The sequence below is a fragment of the Micromesistius poutassou genome, assembly GCF_964030765.1.
Source record: "Micromesistius poutassou genome assembly, chromosome: 2".
In the NCBI taxonomy this organism is placed as follows: domain Eukaryota; kingdom Metazoa; phylum Chordata; class Actinopteri; order Gadiformes; family Gadidae; genus Micromesistius; species Micromesistius poutassou.
The window spans coordinates 16,290,170-16,304,441 of record NC_140272.1 but is presented as its reverse complement, the minus strand read 5'-3'; the positions used below and the strand labels follow the sequence as shown (position 1 = coordinate 16,304,441).

General features: G+C 42.0%; 2 protein-coding genes across 4 annotated transcripts in view; both read left to right on the top strand.

Annotated features, from left to right (window-relative positions):
* Positions 1–4,052, top strand: part of itga7 (integrin, alpha 7) — a 33,107-nt gene extending 29,055 nt beyond the window's left edge. For 2 of the 3 annotated variants that reach the window (XM_084463642.1, XM_084463643.1), the window contains exon 25: positions 1,979–4,052. In XM_084463642.1, the coding sequence (XP_084319768.1) occupies positions 1,979–2,134 (156 nt within the window). In that variant the 3' untranslated portion in view covers positions 2,135–4,052. Of the gene's footprint in view, positions 1–712; positions 916–1,978 lie in introns of all 3 variants that reach the window. The other variant, XR_014633153.1, reaches the window with a different exon arrangement.
* A 1,961-nt stretch (positions 4,053–6,013) lies between these two features.
* Positions 6,014–7,474, top strand: npffl (neuropeptide FF-amide peptide precursor like; the record flags this gene model as incomplete). Its single annotated transcript, XM_084463441.1, has 3 exons — positions 6,014–6,163; positions 6,633–6,748; positions 7,354–7,474. The coding sequence occupies 3 exons, from the start codon at positions 6,014–6,016 to the stop codon at positions 7,472–7,474; spliced, it is 387 nt and encodes a 128-aa protein (XP_084319567.1).
* Positions 7,475–14,272: the final 6,798 nt, after the last annotated feature.

The following is a 14,272-nucleotide window of genomic DNA, read 5'->3' as shown; positions in this document are numbered from 1 at the left end:
AAATGTATTCTCTAATGTCTCTCAAAGAGGACACGCGCCCATCCACGAGTCATTCCAGACAGTGATTTTTTCTATAAATCCTCTTAGTGTGGTCCACTATTCTTGAAAATCTCAGACAGTAATATAAGTATTATATTATTAGTATTATAACTGTAGCTACTACAACTGAAGCCACATAAGTCGTTAATGTCGTTAACCTTACATAGTGCAGGTTTAAATGTTGATAGCCATTGTCAATAGATCACCAGTTCCTCTAAATAGCATCACCTCATTCCTGCCACTCTCACTCATGTTTTCCTACATGTGTCCATCAGTTACTTCTTTGTGAGTTATTTATTTCTCTCCCATTTACAATTTCTTCCTTCAATGTTCATTCCGCTGAATTATTTCTCTCCTTTTTTTCTGTGTGTTTTCCCACCGTGTCTGTCACTCTCTCTATTTTCCATCTCCTTCTCCACTCATCTTCTTACTCTATCATTTATTTACATTTAACTCTTACATCTACCTCTTTCCCTCTCTCTTTTCGATCAACTCTATACTATTTGTTCTGTCCCTCCTTCTTCTCCTTTCTATCTCTCTTCCCCCTCCAAACTGTCCCTCTGCCTCCTTTCTCTCTGTCTTCCCCCTCCAAACTGTCCCTCCTTCGCCCCCTCCTTCTCCATCCTGCCTCCATCTTCCACACCGGGGGGGGGGGGGGTTGTTGCTCTTCCAGTGCGGATTCTTCAAGCGCAGCAAGCCGCGCCGCCACTTTGAGACGGAGTTCTACCGTGCCCACCTGGGGGTCCAGCCCTCGGAGGTGGAGAAGCAGGCCTCTGAGCTATAGGGTCACCCCCAAAAATACCCCATTCCCCCCCCCCCCCCACCTCCTTCCCTGATTTTCTCTGGCCTGCTCTCCCCTCCCCCTTCCCCAAAGCGGTAAACAAGCCTCCCCCTCCGTTCTCATGGCTTTGGTGGTCTTGGTGTGCGGAGCAGGGGCATGGTGCGAGTGCTTTGATGGCCTGTCTGGGCTGGTGATCAGTATGGCCACCGGGCGAGGAGCAGAGGGCGATGGGACATGGTACCCAGCAGGCAAACTGACAGGTGTTTGACTAAACAGGTGACAGGTGTTTGACTAATGACACACACTTATCTCATCTTATTCATGTCAATTGAAATAAATAGTGAATTTCAGAAATTAACCATTTAAATACAATAAGCAGTTATCGGTTCAATGAGACAAGAATGGTGAAAGTAAACAACAACATTATCAAAAACATTATCGATATATTTCGTCACACTGCGTCCTTGCTGGGCCAGTATATACATACACTGTACACAAATCTCCCATCAGTATCCTTCTTGGCAGCGTTCGCCCCCTTCTCCCTCCCCCTACCTGTGGGCCCTCTGAACACCGCCCAGATATCTCACGGGACAGGCCTTCCAGAAAGCCGTCCTGCTGTGTCTTGCTGTGTCTGTGGTTGACCTGGTGCAGTGTGTGAAAGAATTCTCTCCCTTTTTTATTTTTACGTACCGGTTCTGAGTGGTCCGCTTCACGTGGAGTTGTTCCTTCTCACCACTTCTTCTCAACCCCTTATCCTATACCTCCTCCAACTCACTCTAAGCCTGAATGACAACGCAATGTGTGTGCGAAATCTATTCGAGCGCTGCTTCCAGGTGCTGTGTTCTGTGTTCTCTGTGTGTGTATTGCCACGTGTGTATGCTTTCCTCACATTGGCACTTTTGAGAGTAGAGCGTGCAATTATTCTCAATGAAACTACTAGTGTAAAGCATGTGGCTGTGCACTTTTTCTGTCCGTGTTTGTACAACAGAATAACTGCTTTCTGCCCTCTGCTCAGTGTTTAATAGATCGTATAGGTTGGCACATTCCCGGAATACCTTTTACAAACCTATATGCCCTTTGAAGCGCAACAGAGTTTAGATAATTCGGGCATTAACATATGTCTCCCTTCCTCCTTTTTACTTTGGCTCCGGCCCACAGTGTGGCTTTTTCCGGCGGGCCCAATACAAAGACAAGGTGCCCCAGTATCACGCAGTGAAGATCCCTCGCCAGGACAGACCTCAGTTCTCCACAGAGAAGCCGGGGCCCATCCAGAAGAAGGAATGGAGCACCCACTGGAGCGACAGTGCCTCCTAGCTGACCCTGTGTGCACTGCACCGCATCCTAACCCGTTTCAGATCACTCACAACCTGGTTGAGCTGCTGCTGACGTCTCCTCGCAACAACGATCAACTTGTAAAGTGAACGGGGACCCGATGTCATCACAAACTGTCTCTGCTCATCGTACTGCAGCAATATTAGTGGATTCACTGTGCGTTATTTCCTGAGCTGATCTTTCTATCTTCTGCCTTCTTCATGCATTTATCACACACACATACACACACACACACACACACACACACACATGCACACACACACACACACACAGTTGCTGGGCTGAGGGCTGGTATTGAATGGGTTGTCTATATTTGCACTGCGTTTCTATTTTACCATTTACAGTCAATACTGTTGAGCCTCATGCATCAATAGTGAAGAGTGTAGCTCACTCAATACCCCACAGCCTCCAGAATCAGTGCTCAAATTGACTTAATACACACACCCCCAACAATATTGACCGACACACACACACACACACACACACTTGCATGGTGGAAGGATTAAATATGCGTTGGGCAAAGTGGTTCAGCTTGACCAAGAAGCCACAGCCTGTGAACACAAGCTTCTTTCCTTAACTTCTGTCTAAACAAATCTAAAATTGGAACAACATATATTTTATATACAACATGGCTTTAGTTATTTGAATTAGCTTAATGTTACATGGGAAGCATTATCAATTGGTTACAGATGTAAGCTGTAACTCAAAAGTACCAAAGTGCTGTGTTTTTGGTTTAGGCTGACAAGCCACACAATTGTTGTTTGTGTGAAGTTCTTTTCAGATGCACACAATGCCCATCAGAGCAGGAGCCAGTTTTTTTCGATTTAATTTATGGTAACCTTCAGTAAATATAGACAAATATATTTGTTGTCTAAGTGAACTTGAATAAGATCAGGAGAATCGCAACGCAGCTTGCAAAATGTTGACAGACTATGATATCTGCTAATCGGCTAGCCTGATTAGCTCAGGAAACAAATATATATATTTTGGTTTGTTTGTCGTCTTTGAATAGCTAATGTGAGTCAAAGGTACATGAAGGTATATCAAAATAATATGATTCATACTTTCTAAAGAGAACATACCATATTCCCACCCCACATATAGTAGTGTAAATAAATTGAAATATGAAATGTATGAGGTTTCAGATAACCTGGGCGTTTTTGTAAAAGGGGATGACATCTCCTTTGTAAAAAAAAAAAAAAGACGTTCATCAAATGATTTGATGAAATGTACTAACCTGCTTGAAACAATGTACCTGGAGGAAGGCCCTGTGCCAACCAGGATATTGTACATTATTACTTTGGTACTTACATTTCTAACTGCATACAATTAAGTGCCTTATTGTAAAAATGTGGCGCTACTTTATTTAGGGGGGGAGGGGGGGGGGGCGGGAATAACTTAAAATGCTGCCTTCAAGTATCTATTGAAAACGATGGAAATGGGAATGCATCCCAGCTCATTTGAAAAAAACTGGGCATGAGGAAAGATTCCCCAGAGAGTGAATGGAATATGTCTGCCAGGAGCGAGACCTGTTTTTAAGAACAGAAGCAGAGATAAGAAATACTTAGGTCTACGTTTGGCACAGTAGGCTACATTGTACATTGGCACATAAGAAGGACTTTGATTGGGCGTATCGGTGCATTTGGGCACAGGAGGTGGCTTTGAAGCATGTACAAGGAGCTTGTTTTAGGTATTGCTGGACAATCTCATGATAGATGCATGAACGTTACGTTGGTCATCTGACGCCATCCCTTTTATTGTTTTATTTTTTTTTGTTCAATGTTTTATTTATTTTTGTTTGGATGCACTGTTTTAACATTGTAAATAAAATAATAAAAATACTGACCACAACACATTTACATATGTCGTGTTCAATAAAAGTTTAAACAATTTTACAGAGGCAATTGTCGCTCAGAGAGTTATTGTTGTAATATGTCCTTCCCTCACAAGAGGGTCCCATTACTCACACATTCTTCATTGTTGAAATAGGCCTACAACCATGGTTGAAATACTAATGAATAAAAGACAAACTACTCATGCATATTAAGACATGTATGCATTTAACATGTGATGTGGATTCTGGCATCATGCATTTAACATATCAAAAAACCTTCTGTAACACCTATGTTTAAGGTTATGTTACCCCCGATTGAAATAAAGCACCCAATTAAAAAACACACACACCACACACTCTTTATTGTATATATCAAGGGTTCGAGCTTAGGGGTATATACATATACATATACATATACATATATATATATACATATATGTATTTATGAAGGTTTAGTTCAATCAATGGATTCACTGTTTATGTTTCAGATGTAGTTAATTAGAATTTGTTAGAACATTACAGGTAAATAATCATAAATAATGAACTTGTGAAGTACTTGAGTGAAGAATTGTATTCATTTTGAATGATTGTAATACATTAAAGCACCAAACACCCTTAGCCTTAAGGCAGAAATATCTCCTGTGAATCCTGTGTATGTGTGTGTGTGTGTGTGTGTGTGTGTGTGTGTGTGTGTGTGTGTGTGTGTGTGTGTGTGTGTGTGTGTGTGTGATGTCAATCAGTGACTTGCCCTATGTGGATAAACACATTAACAGATTTGGCTTATAAACAAACTTAATGGGTGACAGCAGCGACACCAGCAACAAAGCCTGCAGAGAGCATGCAGGCACACACACACACACACACACACACACACACACACACACACACACACACACACACACACACACACTCTCTCTCTCTCTCTCTAACACACGCACACACACACACACACACACACACACACACACACACACACACACTCTCTCTCTAACACACACACACACACACACACACACACACACACACACACACACACACACACACACACACACACACACACACATACATTTTAACACACACCCAGTCTGCCTTTGCAGCACAAATTAATTATATGATGTGTATTCTCAATTAAAAAAATGCACTCTGCTGACGGTAAAGAATATTAATCCGTCCCGACAAGAGAATGCTTAATATACAAAAAACACATTTGCATTATAGAGAATGAAAGTACGATATGTTGTGCAATCTAAATATTTAAACATGTGATTGTGCTCCCCAAACAGAACCTGACGTTATTGCATGATGTTCCTTAAAACCAGTGTTCTCAATGATTCTATAGTGTGTATTTCTTAGTTTACGTATAGATTACACAGTATTTAAAATACTGAAATGTGTAAACATGGTGATTGTTAGATTCATTATTCATTAAAACAGGATTACAATATTTTATTATATCAATTATATTGATAAGTGGTAGTTTCAACAAGTCTATATTTCTTTTTTAATCTTGACTTTAGCGATCAAGGTTACAGAACTATATGAGTACATTATTAGTACATTTATTTGAACCCCCAATTAGAAATAATCCATGATATTGACAGTCACCGTGTGAACATTGTCCATTGTCCATCTGTACTGCATCAGAGCTGTGGGCAGATGTGAGTCCATTCACATGGATTTATCTGTTTAATAACCTGGCGAGCTACGTTGTGTCAGCCCCCAGGAGCCCCATCAGAAAACACCCCTTGCTCTCCATCTGCACTAATACCCTGATCCTTCTAATGGACCTGATGGACCCCCAGAGTGCTCAGCACCACCTCCGCGTCCCACTTCTCAGCGTCCTGGCCCCTGGGTAGAGGGGGGGCAGGTTGTCGTCATGGTTGTCGAGGGGGTATATAAGATTGGGCTGCGGGGTGCTGAACAGTCCTTGAACCAGCTTGGGAAGGAGAAAACCCCAGGCCTGACGTCCGACCACTGCTGTCTCTCACCTTTAATCTTCAGCGTCTTCCATCATCAGTTTGACCATCATGGATGCCACAGCTGCACTGACGCTCCTAGCTCTGGTATTGGCCGCAGCAGGTGTCAATCATGCAGTCCAGGAGCAGGGTACGGTGGAGACCAATGATATCCTGCCTGACAGCATGGAGGAGAACATGGCCGATCGCTTGCTGGGGATGGTAAGAGGGGCAGATCAGCCATATTACTGACCATAAGGGGAAGAGTTTGTATTTTAACCTGCATACCTTAGATTAGACTAAGAACTAGTTCAATAAAAATATTTAAATAGTTTGAGAAAAACTTTGGTGAGGATTGGGGTTGCCTCACTCCATTTAGGATTTTTTAAATATAAGTTATTATTGTAGAATCAAATAAAGTATGGAATATTTTTATTTATAGTAAGTGTGTGAGTTGTTAATGAACGTGTATAATTTTTAGACCTCAAATTAATATTCTTTCTTTCTGTGTGTGTGTGTGTGTGTGTGCGTGTGTGTGTGTGTGTGTGTGTGTGTGTGTGTGTGTGTGTGTGTGTGTGTGTGTGTGTGTGTGTGTGCGTGTGTGTGCGTGTGTGTGTGTGTGTGTGTGTGTGTGAGTGTGTTTGTGTGTGTGTGTGTGCGTGTGTGTGTGTGTGTGTGTCACATGACACAGCTAAATGATGACATAGATAACCGGGTTGATGATCGTTTGCTGATGTCAGCACTGAGGTCTCTGCTGCTGGGATCCCAGAGAGACACCAGGAACTCTGTCCTCCACCAGCCCCAGAGGTGAGTCGTCCCCCCCCCCACCTCTCTCTCTCTCTCTCTCTCTCTCTTTCTCTCTCTCTCTCTCTCTCAATCTCGTCCAGTGTCCTTGATTTCAAGATCATCACTATCTAAGGATCTTGCCAAAGCAATGTGGTGGTGGCGAGAAGAAGCCACTTCAACCCTCTTTTCTGAATGTTTAAAAGACAGTACCCTCTGTCGCCATTCACCCTCCAGGTAACAATTCTAATTATAAAAGATTATCATGCAGTCCTCTGCCTCTCTCATGTCTTTATTGGGGGGTTGTTCTAAAAACGAGGGGGATGCATGAGCTGCATCCCCCTTGAAATCTACGCCTTTGCATGTGTGTTAAATGTCGAGGTGGGAAGTTATTCTTTGCAACTAATTATACATTTGCATACATCATTTCTTTATTGTAATTAAATATTATGCAGGGCTGCCTCTTAACTCTCTCTCTCTCTCTCTCTCTCTCTCTCTCTCTCTCTCTCTCTCTCTCTCTCTCTCTCTCTCTCTCTCTCTCTCTCTCTCTCTCTCTCTCTCTCTCTCTCTCTCTCTCTCTCTCTCTCTCTCTCTCTCTCTCTCTCTCTCTCTCTCTCTCTCTCTCCCAGGTTTGGCCGTGGCTCCAGGGGCCAGCTAGTGTCCGAGGAGAGGATACAGTCTCGTGACTGGCAGGGCGCCCCTTCTCAGATCTGGAGTATGGCTGTGCCACAGAGATTTGGCAAGAAATAGTCTCTCCAGCTATCTCTATCAGCAGCACACCACTGTGGAGAAATACCAAAATATGAATCCATAATCCATAAGTTATGGAGTTTTGTTTGTTCTTATTATTGTGTTGTATTGTATGCTGCTGCCGTCTTGGCCAGGTCTCTTTTGTAAAATAGATGTTTAATCTCAGTGAGACCAACCTGGATAATAAAGGTAAAAAAACACGGAAAAACAGTAGTTGACCTCATTTTTAACATCAGTACGGTTTTGCTTCGCCCCCTTTATTCCAATTGCATTATGACATGCAGTTTTGTTTTGTGGATGAATCAAACAACCACTTTCATCTCTGGATTCAATTCTTGAGCGGAGCATGCTTTTAAGGTTTTGTGAAAGAAACTCTGTTTTCCTTTGTTCTGTACTGTGTTCAACCAATAAAACGCTTCTGGAAATCACATTTGTAGTCTTGTGTGTTTGTGTATGTGTGTGTGCTTGCATGTGCTCATGTGTATGTGTGTGTGATATGCATTCCCTATGAAATCCCTCTTTCTTCTTTTTTTCCGTGCTTCTCTAAGAAGAAAAGAGCTAACAGCTACCAGCTATTAGCCAGACCTTTATATCATCTTTCAACTACAACCACTACAGAAAGATCATTTGTTTTTGCTTTGTTTTAAAATATATAATTAAACCAAAACCTGTTGTAATTTTATTCATAAAAGACTTTCAAATACGTACAATGCTGTAGACACACGGCTTTTCACCTAAATGGATTCACACAGGATAAGTGATGAGAGCTTCCTGAATAAGATACACACGCACACCGTTACACACGCATGCACACACACACCAAAGACCAAGGATGAGCGACAAGGAATCCCAATCATTATTATTTACACAACCACCGGCCTTCCAACAATGAGTTAATCTGGGGGCTGATCCGCCTCCACGGCGCTCTGTTGAAAGGGGACGTCTTCTCCTGCAGACAAATCCTAGTGCTGGTCGTGCTGTATGCTGGAGTACCTTGCCACCTGGGGAAACAGTGAGTAATACGCCAGAGTGCTAATTAAAATACCAACGTGCAATTACGCCACGCGTTCCCTCCTGCTTCCGCAGTCGATTAACCAGGCAGCACAAGGGTTGTTTCTTTGGTGGGTTGACTCACTCATTGGCTCAATTTCGATCGCTGCTTCGTGATCACAGCTGAGGAGCTGCTGTGCCGGATGTTGTGCTTGCATTGATGCTTGTGACTTCCACTTAATTCAACCAGGATAGGTTGATGGAAATCCTTCAGTGTGTGTGTGTGTGTCTGTGTGTGGGTCTGTGTTAACATAACAAATATACATCTGCATTAAAAACTTAAATAATCGCGGTGCAATTACTGTCTTATTTATAGCATGGCTTGTTGTGTTCTATTCCACTTTGAATGTTATCAACCAATGAGCTGTTGAATGGAAATTGCAGTGAACAACATACATTACTATGGGGGCAATATCATCGTTTACAAGACCTATACATCTCTGGAGTAAATATTTAATTAATGTATGGGCAGTGAGAATTGCTCTTTACCGGGAGATAATGTATTATTTAAGCTTGTTTACTGCTTAGTAACAGCAGCAGAAATTGCATCATGAGTTTAAGTAATGTAAACGATTACAATAAGTGTACATTAAGATGAGGTTAAATAATGTATACATTAATACCTTAGTTAATATGAACACCATTATCTTAGTGACATGAACACCTTTCATAAATTATTACTAGACCGTTAGTTAGTTGATAAGTAACGGTTCCTAAATGCTTATTACTGCATGAGCTAATGTTAATGAATGGTTCATTAATGAACACGTGTAGAGTGTAAGAGTATTAATAAGTGCAAAGTGTTACCAATGTCATTTGCTCTGGGAACAGCCTACCTTCTGTTGGGCTGTGCTTTGGGGACACGGATTCAGGCTGTTAATATGAAAAAACACAGCAATATAACATTTAGATATAAATAATATATTCAAGTCTTTATTGCAATGTGTACAATATGAAGATAGTAGATAGTGTGTGTGAGAGAGAGAGAGAGAGAGAGAGAGAGAGAGAGAGAGAGAGAGAGAGAGACAGATAGACAGAGAGCGAGAGATAGAGCAATAGAGAGATAGAGAGATAGAGATAGATAGATAGATAGACAGATATATAGTTAGATACATATATAGATATAGAACATCTGTGTCCAGGAGGATACATTCTTTAATCAGCACAGTTGCAACATGACGAGTGTAGCATGTGCATCTTTATTTGCTGAAATGTGGTATATAAAGGACCCCCACCCACCCACACCAAGCCCACATCTGTGTTTATACGTAAATCATCATTCATAGGACATTTATATCCATCTTGCTGTCTTCTGCCTCATTGTTAAATCCACACACACACGCACACACACACACACACACACACACACACACACACACACACACACACACACACACACACACACACACACACACACACACACACACGCACGCGCGCACACAAGTGCAAAAACACACGGAAAGACACACACAGGACAACCTTCAATATGCCTTCCAACCTTCCCTCCTTTACTCACGCCGATCAATTTGGAGGGCGGCCATCTTGCACGCCTCAACAGTGAGAGAGGTCACAGCTTTTACTGAGCATGTGCATGATGCAGCACAATCCGTCACACCCAACGAGGTCTAACGGCGTTAGGTGCAGGGCGAGAAATTAAAAAGAAACGCCAATGTGACTTTCATGCCAATGCAGCTGAGCCCCACTCTCCTGTGGACACTAACAATTTAATCATTTGGTGGGGTTTCCTTTTGCTGATAAGAATACTTCTTCTACTCAAGTATTTCTGTGTTGCACTGTTTCTTGCTAGGTTTCACCATTTTGGGGTATTGTTTTTTTATTCACATAAAAAAAAAAGCATTGAGAAATGGTTTGTGATATTGCGTGCTTAATGAAAGAAAAATGATTGTGTGTGTGTGTGTGTGTGTGGTTGTGTGTTTTTGTGTAGTGAACACTGCAGTAGAAAGACCAGAGGGCATGCAGCAGTCTGCAGGCTCTCTCTCGGGAGCCCTGTTGAGGTCAGCCAGGGGGAGTCTACCTCTCATCTGGTCACACTGAACGCTGCCATCTGATTTGCCAGATGACTGGAGGCTAATGTTTGTTGAATATTAAACACTTCTGTTGTGTTGTCTATGTCTTAAAATTGTGTTGTTTATTAGAATGCCCGCAACATAACATCAATAGGTTGGGATTATTATGCCTTTAATGGAACAATATACAAGGCCAAAACATAAGAGCTTTTATGGATCATTTCTTCCAACATTCATGAATATATGATCCTTTTCATTGTTATGGGTTTGATGTTTTCTCAAAACATAATTTGTATACAACAGGCTTCGTCTCTATAATTTACTACGAGTGTTAGAGGTTTGTTAAGACATACGGCCCTAGTGCTTCAGGTCAGAGTGCTAAAAAGTGACAACACATAGAAAATACGTGTGCTTGTGCATACACACACACACACACACACACACACACACACACACACACACACACGTGTGTGCACCTATTCACACACACACACACACACACACACACACACACACACACACACACACACACACACACACACACACACACACACACACAGGTACACGCACAGAAACACAAAACTCCATCCAGCTTATCAAGTAATAGAACATCCTGACCAAAGTTGGCAGAAAACACATTTACACAGGGCTCAAACTAGTCACACTGAGTTCCACACAGGGGAACATCCAGTTACAGAGATCCACAGACAAACAGACAGAACAGAGAGAATCTCGGTTGGTCCTGATTTGTTGAACACTCTCCCTGATGCTAGGAAGCGGCCTCAACGTGCTGCTGGCAGTGGCTCAACAGAGGGGGCTGCTGTTTCTGTTAACACAGCACTGCCTCTACTTTGATGACAAAGACATACTTCTCGGGAGGCTTTTGTTGCGGTGGCAGCTTTTAATTATCTCTTGCTCCCATTGACTCCCTCTCTCTCCTTTTCCTTTTGGCTTTTCTTTCTCAACCACATAAACTGAAAAATGTGTCAACTGTGTACACAAAATGGTGTTCTTCTGTCCTTCTGTTGGAACAGAAGAACTCTCGACAGATGAAGTCCAATTGATTGCTGGGTGTTTTCCTCGTGCGGGGTATTCAACCATTTATGTTCTGTACCTCAAACGTGGCCAGGTGTGGAAATCTGTGTAACTGCTTATTTATAGGAGGGTGCTTGTTCAAGTAAACCCCCATTTTAGCCGGGGAACTTCTGCCTATGAGTATCAAAAATGCGACCTGATAAGTCATGACCTTCATACATTTTTTAACCAAACATTGTCACAACCCAAGTCACACTCACTTGAGCATGGTTCACCGCCAATAGAAAAACTACCACACTACCACAAAAAAAGCTTTTTCGACGAAAGTAGAAGACTTGAACAGAAATGTTCAGCAACAAATCTTGAGACCCAAATTTGAAATTTTCAACTGAAAAATGTAAGGAAAAGGATCAACTGCTTTCAGGCATTGTAGACCCATACAATCACATTGTTTCTTTATTTGATCAATTTGACATTCTGATTTATCTCATCTTCAGCCATGACAACAGACATGATCATGGTTAGATGCCTTACATGCCCATACTTATACATGCCCCCCTAACATGCTATAGAATTAAAGGGTGTGACAACCCCTGGTTTTCCAATGAACTGGCTTCTCTGATCCATGAGAGAAATGCTGCCTGGGCTGTAGCAAGGACCACAAACTTCCAGTCTGACTGGACCTATTTTAGGTATTTGAGGAACAAGTGCACTTACCTTATAAGAAAGTGAAAATCTGATGTCTACCTCAAATCAGTGTCCTCAAATCTAAATAATCCATCTAAATTTTGGAAGAAAATAAAATCCCTTACACACTCTCTTAGTGACTCTGCTCTCCCCAAGCATATAGTTAAAGATACCCTACAAATCTCAAACAAGGATGATATTGTTAATGCATTCAATGACTATTTCATTAAGGCAGGGAACATATTCGAACAATCATATCCTGAAGATGTCAAGTCATGTCTCCTCACCCCTCCAATACAATTCACCTGCCTCTCTGGTCAGTGAGGGGTTTGACTTTGAAACCATTCCCCCCTCTGCAGTGCTTAAGGAAATTGACCCTAGGAAATCAGCTGGCCCCAATGGCCTAGACCCTGCTTTACTGAAACTGTCAGCACACCTCATAGTGGAACCTATTACATACATTTTTAACTTGTCCCTGTCTTCAAATGTCATACCAGATGTTTGGAAATCAGGCCATGTGCTGCCCCTGCTGAAAGGGGGGGACCCCTCCACTCTTGACAATTACCGCCCAATCTCTAAATTGTCTGTACTTGCTAAGATCTTAGAGTCTTTTGTAAATACCCAACTTAAGGGCTTTCTGCAAAGTCTTAACATACTGTGTCCTGCACAGTCAGGCTTTAGGGCTCAGCATAGCACCATTACTGCAGCTGCTCATTGACATCATCTGTGACCTCGACAGGAAGATGAGCTGTGCTGCCCTGTTCATTGACTTGTCAAAGGCCTTTGTCACAGTTGATCGCTGTATTCTTCTTAAGAGGCTACGGGACATTGGCTTGGGCACTAAGGCAGTTGATTGGTTCAGAAGCTATCTTGCCAACAGAACTCAAACTGTTGTCGCCGATGGACATAGTTCTGCCCCATTGGGGGTCAAGAGAGGTGTCCCTCAAGGGTCTATCCTTGGTCCTGTCTTATTTACCATTTACATAAATACCATTGCCTCTGTTGTCGAAAGTGGCAAAATACATCTTTATGCAGACGACACAGTTCTATATTGTTCCACCCCCACCCTTGCTGAAGCTTGTCAATCATTACAGGCTACCTTCATTAATCTTAGACTGGTATTAAATGAAATGGGAAAACTAAGGTGATGCAGTTCACAAAGTCTCACACAGTACCCACACCACCCTAGCCACCTCCACACTGGACAGGAAGTGTGTTGAGAATGTTTCATCCTATAAATATCTTGGTCTGTGGATTCATGAAAAGCTCACCTTCAAAGTTCACATTGATCAATTGGTGCGAAAGCTGAGAGTAAAACAAGAAATAAATCTTGTTTTACTCTCCAGGCTAGGAGGAAACTGATCAATGCCACTTTCTTGCCAGTCCTGGACTATGGGGATTTTCTTTTATATGCATCATGCCTCTTCCATGCTGCATACACTTCACACAGTATACCATGGTGCACTACATTTCATTACTAATGCCAAGTCATGCACTCATCACTGTCGTCTTTATGAGACGACTGGTTCTAGCTCTTTAGGTCTGCATAGATGGTTTCACTGGCACATTTTTATTTATAAAGCAATTAATGGTAATCTACCTAGCTATCTCGCCAGTCTGTTGACCTGGAATCACTCCATATACAACCTCCGCTCCGTTAACTATTTATAACACTGGCTATAAATATTCCACATACAACAACTGAATTTGGTAAGACTGCTTATAGTTATGCTACTCCTTGGTGTTGGAATCTGCTCCAAAAAGTTTTGAAGCTTTCTGTTTTCATCCCACTTGGACATTTTAAACAATTACTTAAACAATAAAAATCGGAATAGTGCACATATCGTAAAGATTTCATCAACATATATTTGATAGTTATTACATAGATAATTTCTCAAAATGTGCAAAATATTATTTTTTTAAGCTGGAATATTGGTGTGTTCCCAATGGGTAACAGGAGCTGGGTAGCAGCATGTTTTGGTGAGTGTCAGGTACTGAG